General features: G+C 45.4%; 3 protein-coding genes across 5 annotated transcripts; 1 reads left to right on the top strand and 2 right to left on the bottom strand.

Moving 5' to 3' along the window:
• Window positions 1–2,074: 2,074 nt before the first annotated feature.
• On the bottom strand, window positions 2,075–3,676 carry LOC106653689 (ankyrin-3-like). The gene has a single exon (XM_014373220.1). It carries the CDS (start codon window positions 3,674–3,676, stop codon window positions 2,075–2,077), a length of 1,602 nt encoding a protein of 533 aa, XP_014228706.1.
• Window positions 3,677–4,120: 444 nt separating this feature from the next.
• Window positions 4,121–11,222, top strand: LOC106653764 (ankyrin-1-like). 3 transcript variants are annotated; one of them, XM_023457832.1, is made up of 2 exons: window positions 4,121–5,130; window positions 9,468–11,222. In XM_023457832.1, the coding sequence occupies exons 1-2, from the start codon at window positions 4,141–4,143 to the stop codon at window positions 10,416–10,418; spliced, it is 1,941 nt and encodes a 646-aa protein (XP_023313600.1). In that variant the 5' UTR covers window positions 4,121–4,140; the 3' UTR covers window positions 10,419–11,222. The 3 variants fall into 3 exon arrangements, with proteins under 3 accessions (XP_023313600.1, XP_023313599.1, XP_014228808.1); XM_023457831.1 differs by having other exon boundaries at window positions 4,121–5,136; window positions 9,474–11,222; XM_014373322.2 differs by lacking the exon at window positions 4,121–5,130 and adding an exon at window positions 7,528–7,941 and having other exon boundaries at window positions 8,407–11,218.
• Window positions 11,223–16,300: 5,078 nt separating this feature from the next.
• LOC106653712 (speckle-type POZ protein-like) lies at window positions 16,301–19,898 on the bottom strand. Its single transcript, XM_014373246.2, has 4 exons — window positions 19,772–19,898; window positions 18,569–18,980; window positions 18,338–18,491; window positions 16,301–18,266 (listed from the first exon to the last, which is right to left on the bottom strand). Exons 3-4 carry the CDS (start codon window positions 18,476–18,478, stop codon window positions 17,352–17,354), a joined length of 1,056 nt encoding a protein of 351 aa, XP_014228732.1. The 5' UTR covers window positions 18,479–18,491; window positions 18,569–18,980; window positions 19,772–19,898; the 3' UTR covers window positions 16,301–17,351.
• Between the last annotated feature and the right edge of the window lie 456 nt (window positions 19,899–20,354).

Here is a 20,354-nt window from a genome sequence, read left to right as displayed (position 1 = left end):
ATGTTGGTAACTTGTATTATATTAGTGTCTTAAAATTTTCGAAAATTCGTATAAAGCACATCGAAACGCAAGCTCAACGATGAGAAAATTATCACGAGCCAACATTAGTCTTTGAGGTGAAAAAAAAAGTAAATAAATGAACGAGCTCTGCAACTTGATATGGAAAATTTGCCCGGCTACACAGACAGTTAATGAACGTTTGAATATCATTACAATTTGCGCAAGTGTGAGGCTACATGTCGTTAGAAAGTACCCTCCAATCATCGCACGCTTCTATTTTCACGAATCTTTTAATTTTTTCTGGTTTTCCCTTTTCCTAGAAACCATCATTTAGCGGATAGAATCCGTCGCGGTCGCTTTCTCGCGGTGTACTTATATCCGCTAATGAAAATAACTAATATATCTTATCGCCGGTATAATTATATATACGGAGTGCAAAGTGATATTTAGTTTTAGTACGGTAAATTGATTTTGCTCCTACGTACACCTATATAAATCGATCATTTTAATGCTGCGCCCGAGGATATTCAGCAATGGGATGGGTTTTAAGTTTCAATTGAGCATCTCGACGCGTATCGCTCAAGGCACAATTGGAAGCTAATTATCACGCCCTCGTTGAAGTGCATTACTATCTCACGAGCATCATTAAAATTTAATTTAATTTAATCTTTCCTTAGGTTCTCTTTGATTCGGAGACAATGATGCGAATAATAATAGCCGCTAAAATCGGCTCAACTGCAAGCCACTGGTGAAAATTTAAAAATTTTGTATTCGTACACAAGAAGTGAGTGTATATGTACCCAATCTGGTTACTGATCATCGACGATCGGCCTTCGTCTTACTCTGAATTTGCGGCTTTATCGTATACGACCAACGTAAATATAATACCTGCTCTCTCTCTCTCTCCCCTGCCTCTTTTTCTCTCTCTTTCTTATATTCGGTCGTTTCTCTCCTTCGAATGGCCGAGCTTAATGCTGCATCACTTGGCTCTCTCCCTCGCAAACGGTGTCATTGTTGTTCACCAGTCGGCATTCGAAAGAACAATGGACACGAACGAAGCGGCTATACTCGAAAGAACAACCGGTTGAGATTCTTTTTGGAAGTGAAACTTCTTTGCTATGAGTTAATCACTGAAAAACGAGCAAAGGACGTCGCCATACCTCTGTTATTTTAAGTAATTTAACCACCGAAAAATTGTTGAATCTGGCTCGAAGTGTAGCGAGTTAGCACCTATTTCAATTGCTGGATTAAAATCAAACGAAAGACGTCAACCGACTGAACGGTGAAAATTTAAACAAATAACTATATTTTTGTCATCTTGAACCAATGAAAAATGGAACCTATTTTAAATTTCGTTAAATAATTTTAATTTTTTCATAAAATGGTCTTAATTTAAAAAAATGATTCAAATTGTAAAACATAAAAATATTAAAGTACAAATACTTTTCAGTCAGTTGGACTTATCTGTGTAAGTCATTACTATAGCTGATAAGACTAAGCGCGACCAAGAAAGTATAAAAATTCTCGTACAGCAGATAATATTCACTTGAGTAGTATTAATTTTATTATAGGAAGTTAGGGCTATAATACATGCGTAAATAACGCAAATATCAATAAAATTACACGGGCAGACTTGGCATTTAAATTGCTGTGAGACTTGTTTCCTAAGGCTAAATTATTAGTATTACGCCATTCAAAAGCAAGTCTTATTTGGATGTATCAAATAAATTGATTCGTACGATGGGTCAGTATCTTATGACAGGCTGCTAAAATAAATCAAATGCTCTGTGTCGAAAGTCTTTGGTATTATAACAATGTAAATTCAATTAATTTGCTCTGGTACTGAGTACTTCATTTTCCAGTGGACAAATATAAAATTATATTTATTTATTAAATATCTTTGATACATTATCATACATTTATTATATATTATAAAAATATATTTATTTTTTTGATTGTCGCGAAGAAACGGAAAAATTTGATACAAGGGGATAAAAAAAAATACCGCAAACATGCTGATCGGCATCACGAATTTCGACTGCAATCGTCGAGCAAATATTACATAAAATCATCGTTATTGATCTTTGCTCTCGCTTTCCCACATCTTCGGGAAAATCTTCTTCCACAGATGTGCGATAAAAGCCTCTTTGTGCTCGTCGAGAAGTTTACAGAACGTTTTCAAGCACGCGAGCTTGTACAAGTGGGCAAATCGGAGTCGTTCGGCCGCCCGTTTGGAATCTAATTTGAGCAGACCGTAAAGCGTCGTATCCCGATGCAAGCTTATTTTTTTCGCAACTTTCGCGAAGCTTTCCTGTCTGTACCAGAGTCTGTCGCGCCTCGCGCTACTGTCGTACAATTGGTACTTGTCCACCAATGTCTTTATTGTTTCCACATGCGCCTTCTCCAATTGGAATCCTTCTGCTTTGAGATGCTCGACGATGGCCATAACGCCGGCGGTTATTCTCAATCGAAAATCATGCTGCGTCTCGCTTTTCTCTTGTTCCAATATCTTACCTTGCGAGTAACCAAAGTTACCCGATTTGGGGAAAACGAAATTCTTCAATTCAGCGCCACGACACAAGAGACGCTCGACCACGTCGGGCCTGATGTTCGCCACGGCTAAATTTAGAGGCGACCTAGAAAATTTGTCGTGGGCGTCGATATCCACCTCTCGACCGAGTTGATCGCAAGTCACGAAGAACGTCTCCGTCAAATGGCCGGTGTCGTCCACCTCGCTGATGACGTGCAGCGGAGTCAAGCCCCGCTTGTTGCTGACGTTCGGATTCGCGCCCTTGCGCAGCAGAAATTTCGCCACCGTCCCGTGGCCGCAGCGCAGAGCCCAGTGCAACGCCGTGTCGCCGGACTCGTCCGGCGCGTCGATCTCCACCGTCCGTTGGCTGAAGCGGAACATCGACTGCAAGAAATCCGGGCCGCGAGTGCGATGACCCACGCAGAGCAGCAGAGGTCTGATCCCCTGCTTGTTGGCCGCGTTCGGATCCGCGCCCGTTATCAGCAGCAGCTCGACCATCTCCCTGTTGATGCTCCTGTCGTCCCAGGTGCCGAGGGCGAGGTGAAGCGGCGAGTCGTCGTTTTCCGGCCAGCAGACATTCGGATCGTGGTCGTGCTCCAGGAACGTGTTCACGACGAGGGTGCTGTCGGTGAGGCAGGCCACGTGAAAGTGACTCAGGCCCGACTCGTCCACGTAATTCAGGTCGAATCTGTTGTAGATGCCGAACAGCCACTTGATCAGCGAGTCCTCGCGGCTCACTTTGCGGATCAGTCGGCGTCGGGCGGCCCGATGCAGCGCCGTGGTGCGTCTCAGCGTGGGTCTGCCCGCCTCGTCGAGCTGGCCGTCGAGCTCGTCCCTGTAGCCGCTGTTGAACACGAAGCCGACGAAGGTCACGGCTTTCTCGTCGCTCGGATTCAGACCCCAGTAATCCACGGCGTCCAGGAGGAGACGGTCGATCTCTTCGGGTCGAAAGATGTCTCGGAGATTCGGAGGCGGGCCCTGCCAATCGCTGACGAAGGGAAAGATGCGATCGAGAAGCGCGTATCGCTGTGTTTCGACCTGCCAGTTGACGTGCTCTCGCAAGGTCCTGATAACTTCTACAATTATGTTTTTCTTGAACTGATTCATGATTTCGCCGAGTCTATCTATACTGGTTAATTGCGCCATTTTGCTTACTCGCTACACACGGCACTGAATATTTTATTATATTTAAATTTTCTCAACGATCTGTGTCGAAAGTAACAAAAAGGAAGTGGACTTGGTGAGAGACGCAACGAGTACAGGGCGAGCTGCGTACTCGGTGACAGTTGGAAAGTGTGTACAACGATACGCGGTAATGATATTATAAATAGTACACGGGCGAGGTATAAGCCTTCGCACATACTTCGCTGTATTTACTCTTTTCATCGATTACCGCAAAGGTACCATAAACTTGGGTAAGAATAATTCGGAGTAAATACAGCGAAGTAGGGGCCACACAACTCGCTATGTTTACGCTTTCTACATTACACTAAAAATTATGAACAATGGGTATGAGAAGTAATACTAACAGTAAGTATACGATTTTTCTGTTGATTAAACTAGATTTTATTTGACCGACTCAAGTTCCACGCGTACAGGCAGTACTCGCGATGACGCCGCGGCGTGAACGACAAAGAAGAAGATCTGCACTCAAAATGGCTGAAAGTCTCGATCTCACCTATGCTAGAAGAGAACACGACAGACGAGCAGAACAACTGAGGAGGATAAGGGCAAACGTCAATGATTGGCAGGAACGGCAAGAGACGTGGGATCTTGTCGCCGAAATTTCGTCTCTAGTCAACGAATGGCCGGACGATAATGTTCACGGTCTCCTAAACGTATTTTGGTGGTTCGAGATCGAACGTCTCCTCTTTCATGCCGTAGAGTATAGATACGAGGGCAGAAGCTCTCTTCAAGCGGAACAATTCATCGACTTCGTGATCAAGACCGGCTACAGGGACCGGCCTCATGACGATGTGAACGATGTGCGCCGCACCACACCGATACATGACGCGGCTCAGCACGAGTACGCCGACGATCTCGTCGGCAAGCTTTTTACGATCTACGACGCATTTAACGTGAACTACACCAACGGCCAAGGATTCTCGCATTTTCACGCGGCCTGCAAGTTGGGCTGCGTCGACGCCGTCAAGCGATTCCTCGATCACGGACAAGATCCGAACTGTCCAGCTGCCGATGGCAGGGTCGATCCCCCGCTGCACCTGGCTCTGGTTCATCGTCGCGGCGGCGTCGCCGAACTGCTGCTGAAAAATGGCGCCGATCCCCAATTGGCCAACGAGGCTGGATTGACGCCTCTACACCAAATCTGTATCAAAGACGATGCCTTCGGTTTGGGGGAGCTATTTTTCAGGACCCTCGAGGAAATGCCGGGTCACGAGGTACAAATCGACGCACAGGACGTTAACGGCAACACGCCGTTGCACATGGCCGCGACCAATGGCTACAGAAATCTCGTCCGACTTCTGCTGCGGCAAGGCGCGAATCCGAACACGGTCAATGGGAGGGGAACGACGGCGCTGCACATGATCTGCCTGAGGAAAGACGACGACGACAGACTGCTGGGGATATTCTTCGAGGAATGCGACCGAGTCCATCGAGAGGTGTTGATCGACGCCCTGGACCTGTACGGTTACACACCGTTGCACTTGGCTGTGCCTCGTGGCCACAAAAGGCTGGTCCGTATGCTGCTGCGTCGAGGCGCGGATCCGAACTTGGCCAACGGGGACGGATCGACGCCGCTGCACGTCGTTTGCAGCGTGGGGCCACGCTGCGACAACCGATTACTGAATATAATCTTCGAGGAGTGCGACCTGCTCGGTCAAGAGGTGTCGATAGACATCCCGGACGAGGAAGGCAACACACCGTTGCACTTGGCCGTGCTCGGCGACTACGGATATCCGGTGAGATTGCTGCTGAGCCGAGGCGCGGATCCTAATTTAACCAATAACATGGGATGCACGGCGCTGCACCTCGTTTGCCACGCGAGCCGACGCAGCGACTGCTTCGACCGAGTGCCGGCGATATTCTTCGCCGTTTGCGAGCAGATGGATCGACCGGTGGCGATCGACGCGCGGGATCCGTTCGGCAACACGCCGCTGCTCTTGGTAGCTGGCCACCCGACCGAGCAGATGCTCCGATTGCTGCTGGAACGCGGCGCCGACCCGAACGCCGTCGACCGCCACGGACACACTCCTCTGCACACCATGTGCCAGGAGGGCGTCGATCACGATCTGACGCGGCTGTTCTTCGAGATCTGCGACGAGCTGCGGCTGCAGCCGCTGCTGGATACGCTGGACTACCGTACGGGCGAGACGCCGTTGTTCTGGGCCGTGCGCCTCGAGGACGACGACAGGAGGGTCGAGCTGCTGCTGCGACGAGGTGCCGACCCCAATCTGGCCGACAAGACTGGATCGACGCCGCTGCACGCCATTTCTCGAACCAAATACGATGGCAACTTGATTGGGCTTTTCTTTCGGGTGAGCCGAGAAATAAATCAGGTGATTCGGGTCGACGCCCTGGACGAGTTGTTCTGGACGCCGCTGCAGTGGGCCGTGGCGATCGCCTCGCCGGATGTCGTCGAAGTACTCCTGAACAATGGCGCCGATCTGGCGAACTTTGTTTTCCCCACCCAACAACAATTCGACAAGTGTTTCTTTGAGAGTTCCAATATCAAATGCAAATTGATGCTAGCGTCCGGCCTTATGCGTTCCACCGTAATTCTCTCGAGAGCAGGATGGATGATCGATCTCGAGGCCATTGCGTCGATCGCGAAATTTTTCATCAAGCACCGATTGTTCGAGTCGGGAGCGAATCAGGATGGATCTTGGCGCGCCAACGAGGATTTCGCGCGCGAAGCCAGCCAGATACAGGTAAGACCGGACCTGTCGCTCTCCCAATTGATAGACTTTCCGATCGGAAGAGTGCCCCAGAATCGAATTCAAGATGAAGACTACTGGGATTTCGCGAGATCAGAAGTTTGGTGGAACATGAATTGCGAGGAGTCCGTAGTTCGGGCTTGTACTTTGCATCTGTGCGAGAAGCTATCGCGAAGATTTCTTCTGTACTGGTCCGGGATAGTTTGGAGGCGCGCAAGCAATTATCGGTTTCCGCCAGAGATGGATGATCATTTGTTTACGTATATGAAAAATGTAGTTTTGTGGGATTTGATCTTGAGTTTAGATCAAAACTAGTGATTATGATTGGCATATTTGCAGAAATTCATCATTTCTGGTATTCATTTTGCCAGTTGTTCATGCCATTCAATAGAATAAATATATTTTTATTTATTAATCATTTTGGGATTTAATTTTTTTACATTCGTGATTCTCTCTCTCTCTCTCTCTCTCTCTCTCTCTCTCTCTCTCTCTCTCTCTAAGAAATCTCTCTTGAAGGTCTGTAACACCCAAATTTTGTTTGCGCGAGCTATATTTTCCAAACGAACCGAGTATCGCGATTTAAACGTCTCCTATAACAATATCGACAATTATACCATTATTACTTCTGGTACTCGTATAGTGTGTGAAAAAGTAATTGTTTAGTACTTCGTACGTACTTAGATACAAAACATGGATTGGATTTTTACGAGGAAATTACTTGTCGTGTAATTGTTGATTACATTTACTCGATTAATCGCATACCGCATGTACAAATGTCAGTTAAAGGGGACAGCGTGCGAAGCTGTATGAGAAATTAAATTCTTACTTCAAGGCAAGGAGAGAATAGATACTTGGGGCAAGATTTCACTTTTAAATGAAAAGTTGAGAGATCGATCCAAAGCAATGCTTTGAAGACGATACCCTGATAATATACCCTCCGGTAGTCTCTCTAGTGTTTTTTTACACGTTTTATGACACCATCGTTGACATATATATCAAAAACGGAGAGAAAGTGCAGTATTCGTGCTAATGAACGCGAGAAAGTTCGAGAATCACGGTATCCTAATTCAACACGTAATTCCGCGGATTTGTACACTTTCCATCGTGATGGGAATCGAAGGGTATAAATAATTTTTGCAATAAAACGGAAACGAATCCTTTTGTGTTTCTACTTTACCAGCATCCAATGCGTCGTTAAGCCATCTGTAATTGTCGAGTATACATTCCGTTCCATGACCCATATGATGGATCGTGAGGATTGAATCGATGTCCCATGTCCATCGCTCGCCCAGTGCCGGCACAGGTATACAGCGGTGACGAGCGAAGGCAGTCCTGCACACCTGTCTCACTTTATACACGTGTGCTTCTATAAGTCTGAATCGACGCAGTAATGAGTGGAGATAATGTCTTCATTCTATGGACTATAACATTGAAGTCAACATTGGTTCATCAAAATAATTATTTAGTTTATTGAAAAAAAATTAATTATAAAAATGTATTCATAAACTCATTGAGGTAATTAAAATATCATTTCGTTTTCTTATTTCTTATTTTTATGACTTTTTTTTTTTTTAAATAAATTGAAGTGATTATGAGTTAAATTTACCAAAATTTTCTCAACGAGCTATGTTGAAAGTAAAAAAAAGACGTGGACTTGGCGAGAGACGCAACGAGTATAGGACGAGCTAAGCACTCGATGACAGTTGGAAAGTGTGTACAACGATACACGGTAGTAATAATATAAATAGTACACAGGCGATGTATAGGCCTTCGCCCATACTTCGCTGTATTTACTCTTTTCGTCGATTACTGTGAAGGTACCGTAAACTTAGGTAAGAATAATTCGGAGTAAATACAGCGAAGTAGGGGCCACACAACTCGCTATGTTTACGCTTTCTACATTACACTAAAAATTATGAACAATGGGTATGAGAAGTAATACTAACAGTAACTATACGATTTTTCTGTTGATTACACTAGATTTTATTTAACCGACTCAAGTTTCACGCGTATACTAGGCAGTACTCGTGACGACGCCGCGGCGTGAACGACAAAGAAGATCTGCACTCAAAATGGCTGAAAGTCTCGATCTCACCTATCTCTCGATCTCACCTAAAATCGAACGCCGCGGACGAGCAGAAGAACTGTGGATGATTAAGGAAAACGTCAATAATTGGCAGGATCTTGTCGCCGAAATTTTGTCCGCAGTCAACAAATGGCCGGACAATGATCTTCCCGATCTCCGAGACGTATTTTTCTGGCACCAGATCGATCATCTCCTCCTGAATGCCGTAATGTATAGATACGAGGGCAGAAGCTATTTTCAAGCGGAACAATTCATCGACTTCGTGATCAAGACCGGCTACAGGGACCAGCCTCATGACGATGTGCATCGAGAGGCCGACGACAGAGCACCGTCGCTGCAGCCTCGGCGCACCACACCGATACATCACGCGGCTCGACACAAGCACGCCGACGATCTCGTCGGCAAGCTTTTTACGATATACGACTCCGTCAACGTGAATTACATCGACAAGATCGGATTCTCGCATTTTCACGCGGCCTGCATGTTTGGCATCGACGACGTCGTCGAAAGATTCATCGCATCCCGCCGGACGAATCCCGATCTCCTCGCACAGAATACGCTCGATTCGTCGCTACACTTGGCCCTGATCTATCGTCGTGGCAGGATCGTCGAGAAGCTGCTGAGAGCCGGCGCCAATCCCGATCGGAGCAACCAGGCTGGATTCACACCTCTGCACTTTATCTCATGCGTCAAGGGCGAAGCCTTCGGACTGATTGAGCTATTTTTCAGGACCCTCGACGAACTGCCGGGTCGCGAGGTGCAAATCGACGCACAGGACGTTAACGGCAACACGCCGTTGCACATGGCTGCGAACAATGGCTACAGAAATCTCGTCCGATTTCTGCTGAGGCGAGGCGCGAATCCGAACACGACCAACGCGGAGGGATGGACGGTGCTGCACGTGATTTGCACGGCGAGCCGCGCCCACAACTTGACGAAGGAATTCTTCGAGGTTTGCGACGCGATGCAACTCAGGGTGCCGAACGCAATCACCAAGGTGCAGATCGACGCCCGGGACAAGAACGGCAACACGCCGCTGATCTTGGCCGCGTGCCACTCGACCGAGGAGGCGCTCAGGTTGCTGCTGCTACGAGGCGCCGACCCGAATCTGGCCAACAAGGCTGGATCGACGCCGCTGCACGCCATTTGTCAAACCAAGTACGATAGCAACTCGCTGCAGCTTTTCTTCCGGATCAATCGAGAAAGAAATCAGGTGATTCGGGTCGATGCCCGGGACGAGTCTGGCTGGACACCGCTGCAGTGGGCCTTGGCGAGGCAATTGCCGGATGTCGTCGAGGCACTGTTGGATAATGGCGCCGATCTGTCCAGATTTGTCTTCCCACCTGATCTCTTCGACAGGAGCACCGTAATGATGGATAACGCCAAGATCCAGCACAAATTGGTGCAGGCGTCCGGCGTTTTGGGTGCCGTCCAAAGTCTCGTGGAAAGAGGATACGAGATGAGCGAAAGCGACGCCCAGCGCATCATGAAATTTTTCGTCAAGAACGACTTGTTCGAGAATCCGGACAGATCTTGGATCGACACAGAGGAGTTCTTCCTCGAAGCCCCAAAGGTGTATGTAGGGCGCCTGTGGCTCTACAATCTGATACGCTTTACATCGGCCAGTAAGGCGTATAATCTAGTCAGGTACACGGACTACTGGAAATTCGCGAAGGGCGATTGGTGGAACGTGAGTTGCCGCGACGAGGCCACGATTCGGCGTTGCACCATGCATCTGTGCGAGAAGCTATCGAGAACGTTTTTGCTGACCTGGACCCGAGAACCTTTCGCGCGGATGACGCGTCGCTACGCGCTGCCGGAACGGATCCGTGAATTTATACTCGAAAGGCTGGAGAATAAAGATTTATGTATTATTGCCTTGTCGGCTGCAGGTCAAAACTCGTGATGACGATCAGCATATATAATTTGTTTTTTTCATATGTGATTCTCTCTCTTGAAGGCCTCAAAAATGAATAATTTGTGCGAGCTATATTTTACGATTGAAAAGTGTGTCGCGATTTAAACTTCTCCTAACAATAAAAATAACCATGCTCATGGACACGAGAAAGGTCGGGATTCACAGTATCCTAATTCAGCACGTAATTCTGTGGAATTGTACACTTTCCATTGTGATGGGAATCGAAGGGTATAAATAATTTTTTCAATAAAACGGAAACGAATCCATTTGTGTTTGTACTTTACCAATGCGTCATTAAGCCACCCGTAATTGTCGAGTATATATTCTGTACCATGACCGAGCCATGTTCACATTTCGGAATGATAAATATCTTGAGGTTCTATGCGATCGATCGCATTAGGCGTTTATAAAATACCTATGCGAAATAATTATCACAAGATTTTTCGACGATGAGCGTTGAAGTATAGTTCTTAAATAAAAACCTGCGTGTCGAAAATTTTACGGCGCAGCACCGCCAAGAAATAATTGACAAATTGAATTTATGGCGTCAGTGGAAGAAGGCACATCGTGTTTGATCGCTGCAAAACATACGGAGGGTGTAAAACAAGCATATGATAGAAATTTATGTTTACTGAACCGTGTGCCATATGAAAGAACACACGATAATGACAATGAATGAACTTTAATTTGAATATGTGCTTAAAATGTAGATGGCCAATGCTTTAAATTTAGAGTCTAGCTTATCTAAGCTCAAAACTTTCAATGTGCCAATTGACAGACATTTATAAAATTTTTATTTAAAAAAATTTCATTTAGCCTTGTATAGTGCATTTATATCAATAAATCATTGATTTGGCCCTAAAATACTATAAATATATTGAATTATTATAAACCTGGATATCAATGACACTCATTTTTTAACAAAATCACTAGTTAGACTTTACGGAAGAATGTTGAAATATAAAAATTTTAAACTTTTAATAAAAAAACACTTTAGCATCTCATTTATTATAATAAATAATAACTTCAAATGCGATTAAAATATGCTTAAAAATTGTTAACAAAAATTATCTCTTCGTGTATAAACATTTATATAATCAATTTGTAAATTTGAATTCAATAATATGTGGCGCCTGGAGTTTCACCCCCGGTCACACGACGGTCGCGACATCCGCAGAGCCTCCCGACGGACGACCGCCACCGCTGACCTCGTGACATCGAGCGCCTACCCTCACCTGAATGAGAGGTAGAAAAGGGAGCGCTGCGACGGTTCGAGCGGCGACGGACCGTTAAAACCCTGGAAAAGATCAGAGAAAATCTCTCTCGCTACCCAGCTCTCTTCGAATCCACACGTGTGGCTACGGGGACGGCACAAATTATCTTTGTCGCTCATACGAGCTTTCTGCAATTTTACGTTAAAATTTATAATCGCGAAATGGAAAAGTTCATAATATTAATTATCATGAATATTTCTTTACTTATACAATTAGTTTGCATTTGCCACTTGCAGATTTACATATTTGAAGGTAGTCGACATCTAGCGGTCAATACTGGCTTTAAAAATGATTGACTTTTCGTACAATTTCTTATATAAGTATAGAACATAAGTACAGAATTGATTTTTTTTATCTTTGTAAAAAAAACCATGCATATTGTTGTATTTTAACGTAAATTGTATTAACTTTGGATCGTAGTCGCCAAGCAAATATGATATAAATCCTCGTTCGTGAAGGATTCATCGATGATCAGGCCATAGCACTCGAGCGGCAGTCGAGAGCGCGTCAGCTCCACGAAGCACTCGATCGCCCAGGCCCGGAAAAATCCTCTCGACAGCTTCTCGCACATGTGCAAAAAGCAGCGATTTTTAAGCCCTCGATCCAAGTGCCACAGATCGTTTCCGCGCGCGAACTCGAAGCAGTCCTTGGCCGTGACCCGTTTCGCCGCCAGCTCTTCGGGTCGCAACCGAATCCAGTCGTAGAGCGACAGGCTCGGATTCATCATCGTCTTTTTGGCTTCGTTCGCGAACGTCGCGTCGTCGTCGTCGTACCAATTTTCTTCGACGTTCGCGTCGAACAGTCCGCATCCGGCGTAAAATTTCATGATCGTCAGGGCGTCGCTTCGCTGCGCGTCGTATCCTTTCGCCTCGAGGCTCTCGACGATCGCCAGAGCGCTCGACACCAGCTCCATTCTCAAACGACTCCTGTAACGACAGCTCATACCCTTCGAGTCGAAAAATTTGCCGAAGCAATTCTCGTGGGGAAAAACGAAGTTGGCGAGGTCGGCCCCGTTGCTCAACAGAGTATCGACGGTACTCGGCATGAGATTCGCAACGGCCAATTGAAGCGGCGTCCGTCCCTCGCTGTCCCGGGCGTCGACCCGCAATAGCCGCCGCCGATTTCCGAACAACATCCTCGCCAAGCCGACGTCGTCGTCGTCGTTTCTCTCGCAAACGACGTGCAGAGTGGTCGATCCCGCCTCGTTGGCCACGCCCGGATCCGCGCCTCGTCTCAGCAGGAACTCGACCATCCTTCTGGACCCGCGGCACAGAGCGAGATGCAACGGCGTGTCGCCCTTTTTGTCCCGAGCATCGACTCGCAACGTCCGCCGTGTGGCGTCGTTGGCCTCGAAGAACCATTTCGGCAACTTGCTGCTGTTGTTGCGTTGCAAATTGCCGCACACGATGTGCAGAGCGGTCGATCCCTGCGCGTCGGCCTGGCTCGGATCGGCGCGGCCTCGTCTCAGCAGCGGCTCGGCCAAGTTTTTGCCCCAGCCACTTTGGGACAGAGCCAAGTGCAGCGGTGTGTTGCCGTTGGCGTCCCGGGCGTCGACCCGAGTACTTCGATGTCTGCAGAATAACTTGATCCATCCATCGCAACGAGCCCGGCGGACGACGATGTGCAGCGGCGTGTCGCCCGCGGCGTCGACTAAATTCAGATCGGCGCCTATCCTCAGCAGCCACTCGGCCAACTCCTTCTCGCCGTGCTTCACGGCCAAGTGCAGCGCCGAGTCGCCGTTCTTGTCCCGGGCGTCGATCGTCGATCGCCGAGTTCGACCCTCGAACAGCCGCGGCCATTCCTCGCTACGAGACGCGTGGGTGACGATCAGGTGCAGAGCCGTCGATCCGTCGGCGTTGGCCACGCTCGGCTCGGCGCCTCGTTCCAGCAGGGCGCGGGCAAGACCCGCGCGATCGTTGACCAGGGCCCAGTGCAGCAGCCTCAGGCTGGTTTTTGGCCAGCAGCAATTGGGATTCACGCCGTGGCGAAGAAATTTCACGACGACGTCCATGATGTCGAATTCGCAAGCCACGTGGAAGTGCGTGAATCCGTTCGCGCCGATGTCGTTCGCTTCGAAGCTGTCGTATATTTTGAAGAGGTCACTGACTACGGTAATCCAGTCGTCGCGCTTAGCGCCAGCGAAATGATGCAGTGCAGTGGTGCGACGCAGCAACGGCCGGCCGTCTTTATCCAGCTCGGGCTCGTCTTTGTAGCCGCTCCTGATCACGTATTTTACGAGTGGAGCTCCTCTGAAAATGGGATCGGAGCTGAAATAATTTTTTATATCCTTCGCGAGGAGCCAATCGATTTCTTCTCCTCGGAAAATGTCTCGGAGATCGGGAAATTGACTCTTCCAACTTCTGATCAAGTGGTAAAATCGACGGAGAAATTCGCGTCGCTCCTCTTCGATCGCCCAATCGACGTTTTTGCGAAAAGTCTTCAAAAGCTCGATTCTTTGTCGGTCGAGCTCGTCGTTATTCGTGGACATGATCGTTTTGGGCACTCGCGACACAACGCACAAAGTAACTGATAAGAATTTGAAGATGCACGAGGTGTTCACGCGGCGACGTTCTAAGGTTAACTGAGCATCGCAATAGAGAAGCAACGTTCTCGTAGATACACGACACGAAATTACTTTACTTGGATATCTTGCTAGCTATGACTTTTTAATACAGAACTGAGCACACCGCTACGATACGATAAAAAGTGTGAGCGTGAGTAATCACGTGCGCGCGGCAATTGTATTTTCAAAAAAATCTCTGGAATTAATTTTTGCAGAGATGATAATCGTATCGGATGTTATCAAATGTTACGAACTCTCTATATCTTTGAAATGAATATGTAACTAGTCCAAAATATTTATTTCTGGTTAAAAGAGCGTATAAAGCAGCTCCTTGCAGATGTGGCACAAAAAGGTGCAAAGATAAAAATCAAAAGACAGCCAAGCTGACAAGACAAAGAAGCTTGCTACGCTCTCCAAGATAAATATTGACACAAACCTATGACGGATGGTTCAACACATTTGTACAAGGTGTCGATGGATGGAATTTTATTTAGAATTTTTTTCTAAAAAGATTTTTTTTAAGAAATTTTTAGCTGATTTTATAAAAGATATTATTGCTTGCAAGACTTTGCTTAAATACAAGCTAAGACTATTCTTATTACAATGATATTCATACAAACAAACTTTCAAAAATCTATTCTTTCCTTGGTAGAACAGTTCAAAATTGTACGCCTAGCTTTTATTGATCAAGAGTGTTGCTCTCTTTTCAAAATTGTATGGCCATAGTACTCCCTGTTTATTTTACTATTTATTGTCCAATTTTTTGACTATATAAAATTCTTTCAAAGAACCACTTTACCTACTTCTAATAATTATTCTAAATTTTTTTATATTCTATACCATATATGTCAAATATATACGAGACACTATTTTTGCTCTTTTGATTTATACAATTATATTGGTTTTATCACTTGCAGATTTATAGATAATAGTACTCGCCATCTCGTGGTGTATGCTTGAAGTGGTTTTATTATATTTAAAGCACTTGAGAATTGGTATGCACTTTTCGAAACAATAAAATTATCGTTTTCAAGTCATTTAAACTGCACGTAATTTTTGCCTCATTATTCTATTAAAAAATTTAACAAAAGCCAGCCAATCACAGAAAATGTATTTTAAAACATTTCAGCAAAAATAATCTTGTTCCTTAAAAAACCTTTATATCCATAAATCTGAAAATGGCAAAGGCAAACTAATTGTATAAGTCAACTTTTACTATTTTGTTAATCTAGTTTCACGTAAGAGAACCACTAGAATTCAAATTGACCACTAGGGATCGTGGTGGTATCGTTTAATAGTGAATAGCATTTAAGCCAGATGCTTGATCGGCTCTTAAAAGATATATGGTCGTCTTGATTTTTATTGTGCCTGTTTGTCAATTTCAAAAACTAAAATTTTGTCATTGATTTGTGATGCGATTATCAACAAAGATAAAATTGACGATCCAATTCATCGAAGGAAATTTTTTTTACTAAATTATGTACCAGTCGAGAAGAAACGTAAAACATGCCTTTTTAAAAGAGTGCGAATGATTGCATTTATTACCGAGTTTAATAGATGTCCGAGTTATTACTTACTATTTTCCTATTTTCTTGTTTGAATTTTATCCAATATCGTATTATAAAATTGACTATAAAATTGAGTCTTACTCAATAATTATGATTGTACAGCGGTGACGAGCGAAGGCAGCCCTGCACACCTTTCTCACTTTATACACGTGTGCTTCGTTGTGTCTGTCTCATCGAAGTCTGAATCGACACAGTAACGAGTGGAGATAATGTCTTCATTCTATCAACTATAAGATTAAAGTCAACATTGGTTCATCAGAATAATTATTTAGTTTATTGAAAAAAAATCAATTATAAAAATGTATTCGTAAATTCATTGCGGTAATTGAAATATCATTTTGTTTCATATTTCTTATTTTTATGATTTTTTTTAAATTAAATTGAAGTGATTATATGAATTAAATTTACCAAAGGTATTCATGAGACGATGCATCATTCGAAATTTCATTGAACAATAATCTAAAATATGTGTAATTGGTAACTTTTTATTTCTTTCTTTTTCTCTTAGTATATTCAAATTACTATAAGAATTCGGTACTCTCGTCTGCTATCAAAAGTTTCTGGTTTGAATCCTGGTTGAGGCTGAAATTGTTTCACTTATTACAATTGATTCAATTTATAGCAGTGTTTGAGAAATCACCTATGAAATGTTTAATTTTGTTGTGTAATAAAAATTTATCGCTGAAAGAACAAGTTAATCTTTAGACATGACAATTGTAATAGAAATATAATATTATGAACATGAAGAAATCTGTCATTAATATAAATTAGCTCATTTAGAATGAAAAGTCAATATTTCAATTCATTTAACAACCTATCACCTTGTGAATTCGGATAGATAAACAAGACAACTGTCACGATGAAAATCGGTGAATTTTATATAAAATGTTATTATTTCTGCTAAGCATTTATACATTAAACAATATATAAAATCAACTCGATCAATAAACTATTAAAGCTATATATAAACATGATTAAAAAATATTTGATATTTTTCAGGTACGCATACGGTAGCGCGATCGGGCTCTCGTGTGCGCGTCCGCGCGCGCGCGCGCGCGAATGACGTATATATTATGCATAACATTATCGATCTTTCATTGCGGGCGCGCGCGACGACGCGAACGAGAGACTCTCATGCATCTCGAAAAATTGGCCTGCCAAGCCCCCCTCGATTGGCGCGTAATTTTACAAATTATGCTGGAGGGGCGGCACGAATTTTTCAAGATCAAAAAAAACCGTTCACGGTTGTTCTCGCCCGCGTTGTATATGTACATTGACATTTAAATTTTACAATTATATGAGTAGTCATAAAGTAGCATTTTACACAAATCGTTGCGCATGTGTAGAATCGCGTACTGTATGTTAAAATCACAGTATATTAATCCTAAATCAAGACATAATTGATAGGGTCACTATAAGTAAAGATTAATAATTAATTTAGGAAGGAGATCTTTTGACGGATCATTTAACCATAAAATACGAGAAGAGGTTGGTAGGCGGGCGCGCCTGCCTCCTGCTAAACGAGCGCCTTGAGTATATCGGCCATGAGATACGGCTTGACATCGGTTAACTGTCGAAAGCTCGGCGTGTCGATGATCTCGCGGATATTGGTCTTGACGTAGTTCAGCGCCGCCTGCTTCAGATTCTGGGCGTTGTGCATGTCGGCCATGAGCAGCAGCTCCACCGCGTCCTCGACGCTCATGTTGACGCACAGCTCGTACTCGCAGGCGGTCTTCAGGCCGTCCAGGGCGTACTGCTCCGCAGCCATCAGCAGCGGTACCGTCTTGCCCTTGAAGCAGGGCGTTCGGCCCGTGTAGATGTACTCGAGCAGCTGCTTGATCAGCTCCGCGTCCCAGTCGCGCAGCTGCACCTCGTTCTCGCGCGACTCGCGCATCTCGTGCTCGAACATGGCGGCGAACACGGGGCTGCGCGCTGCGAGCACGACCTTGTGCGCCTGGAGCTTGGCGCCGTCGCGCGCCACTAGCACCACGTCGCTGCAGCGCTCGCTCTCCAGCAGTTTGCCGTAGTCCTCGGCCAGCTGCTTGGTGAGATCCGGCACCTGGGGCACGTTGCAGTCGTAATTCGTGTGCTCGAACGTGCCGTCGGCCGACCTGATGAAGCACTTGAGCCTGAGCCGATCCGCGACCAGCAGATTGTTGGCCGGATTCAGCACGTAGTCGCGACGCAAAAATTTCGGATGGCCCGACATGCGATTCTGATAGAAGACCCACTTGCGCGATGGCTTGTGCTCGTTGATGTCCCGGCCGTGCTTGTCGACGACGCAGAAGCGAAAGTCCACCACGACCGAGGGCTTGTCGCAGCTCACCAGGTGCAGAAACAGCGACAGGTAGTCCTTGTACTCGTGATGATTGCCCGATGGATAGAGCACGATGCGCCACTGCAGGCCCGGATCGTTCGTCGGCGAGAAAATCTATACGCAGATGAGAGATTTTCGATTTATTACGATTGATTTTTCGCGGCGTGTAAATAATACGCGCTTACCGTCGATTCCAGCGGCTCTCCGGGCTTTTCCTTGAAGAAGCTGAAATTGTATATCGTCCAATTGAACTTGCAGTCGTTTACTTTGACGTGAGTTTGACAGCACTCTCGGTGTTGGACCTCTGGCAGCTTCGTGGCGATCATCTTGCGTAAACAACTACATAACATCGAATCACACGAATCAATCGAATTACATATCGGCACCGTTATTACTTTTAATTTCGTTGCTCTTACCTGAGAAAAAAGTCAATGTTGATCCGCTGTCTCTCTCTAATCTTAATCTCCCGAGTCTGCCTGAATATATACGTCGAAAAGTAAAAATCAACGACGAAAGATTCTCATCCGCGCGGGTCTGTTATTGTTCTGGGATGTACAGAGCGCCGTGTGTACGATATACGAACCGATCAGGTTTATCGTCGTATTGTAAACACACACACACACACGAGGAGATCGCTGGTGCGCGACACAGAAGCAGAGAGCGGGTACACTACACGGTACACAGTCTACACACGTGGTAGGATGTGCCTACTGCTGGTGCTGCTGCTGTCCGGCACGAATCACGATCGAGCTGCGTCTAACTGCAACGACTGCTTATACTGGACGCTGCTGGTCGATAATGTAGAACTCCTCGGGGCGATTGGCACATCTATAAACAAAAAACAGCTGATCGATCGGAATTTCGTCGTGTATGATTCTGGAGAAGGTTTTTCGATAAATCTATTAATAGGCGAGATTCGAGTGAGTTAATCGACTCTTTTGATCGTTGATTCCCTACGCGTGAGTCAAAAGTATTCTAATGATAAGAATTGCGACGTTTGAATTTCAAAAAACACGATGAAAGATACACACACCGTTAGAATCCAAAGTCCAAAAAAAAACAGCACAGATTTTCACTCCGATCGAACGCGAAAAAAATTCCTTAATTTTATCAATCACTCTTTATAACTCTTAACGAACTCTCTCTTTCTCTCTCGCGCGAAGATCTGCGTAGTGGCCTCGGCAAAAATTATATCGATGATGTGTTTCATTGATCCGCTGCTCGCTCGAACGAACGAGAGACACGATGCCATTGACCCTGACAAAACAGCTCGTGCCGCTGCCAGTTCATGCCTTTCTCGAGTGTTTTGACCGTTTTTACGTTTTATGTTCGTATTCGCGCAGTTTATACAGTGCCACACGGGTGGCAACGACGACGACGTGTCGCGATTCGCGCGCGCTGGATTTTCGTGTGTGTATATGTTATATGCTGGATGCTACAGGTGTCGCGTACACATCGATTGAATTGGGTCATACGAGCAGAATTTTCATTTCATCAGAAATTCTTCGACCTATTTTTCACAGCAGTTGCCAGCAGATTTCGTCGATGTAAGGTTGCAAAATTGAATCGAAATATGCGTTCGAATCGCTGAATTAAACAAGTGTATTTATATATCTCACCTCCGCGCAGCGATTCTCTCCGTTACAATACAAGATACAGCTTGACACTCGCGTACGCACTTATACACTAAACACGCCAACCGCCACTCGGAGCTGTCTTTTGGGGACTGTTATTTGAAAGCGACTAACTGCGCGGGGCACGAGCGAGAATCGTATACTGAACTCCGAAAGCGGCTTTTTCCGGCTCCGCGAGAAATTTGTTGTATAGGCTAACGTCCCACTAGATGAACGATGACGGACAGATTACTATCGTTATGTGGGTTACGTTGACCAGAAATTCGTAAAGAAGTTTTGAATTTTCGCCTTCTATACATCGAGATTCGAAAACGATCGATTGGCTCGAGTTCTGTATCGGTTTTGAATTGGATTCCACGAGTGGTCGTTTTTTACGTTCGAATTGTAGAATCGGGATTTTTTTGCTCGGAAAAAGGTCGAATATGGTCATTCTCTTATGTACTAATCTGAAACAAATGTGCGAAACGCAATACATCACACTGCTCGCGGAGTGCAATCGGCGCGATTAATTAAACACGCATTTGCGACATAATTTTTTCCAACGCACACACGCACGAGAACACGGTCG

Source organism: Trichogramma pretiosum, unplaced genomic scaffold (assembly GCF_000599845.2).
Source record: "Trichogramma pretiosum strain Unisexual culture from Peru unplaced genomic scaffold, Tpre_2.0 scaffold21, whole genome shotgun sequence".
Classification (NCBI taxonomy): domain Eukaryota; kingdom Metazoa; phylum Arthropoda; class Insecta; order Hymenoptera; family Trichogrammatidae; genus Trichogramma; species Trichogramma pretiosum.
This window is presented reverse-complemented; position numbering and strand designations above follow the sequence as displayed.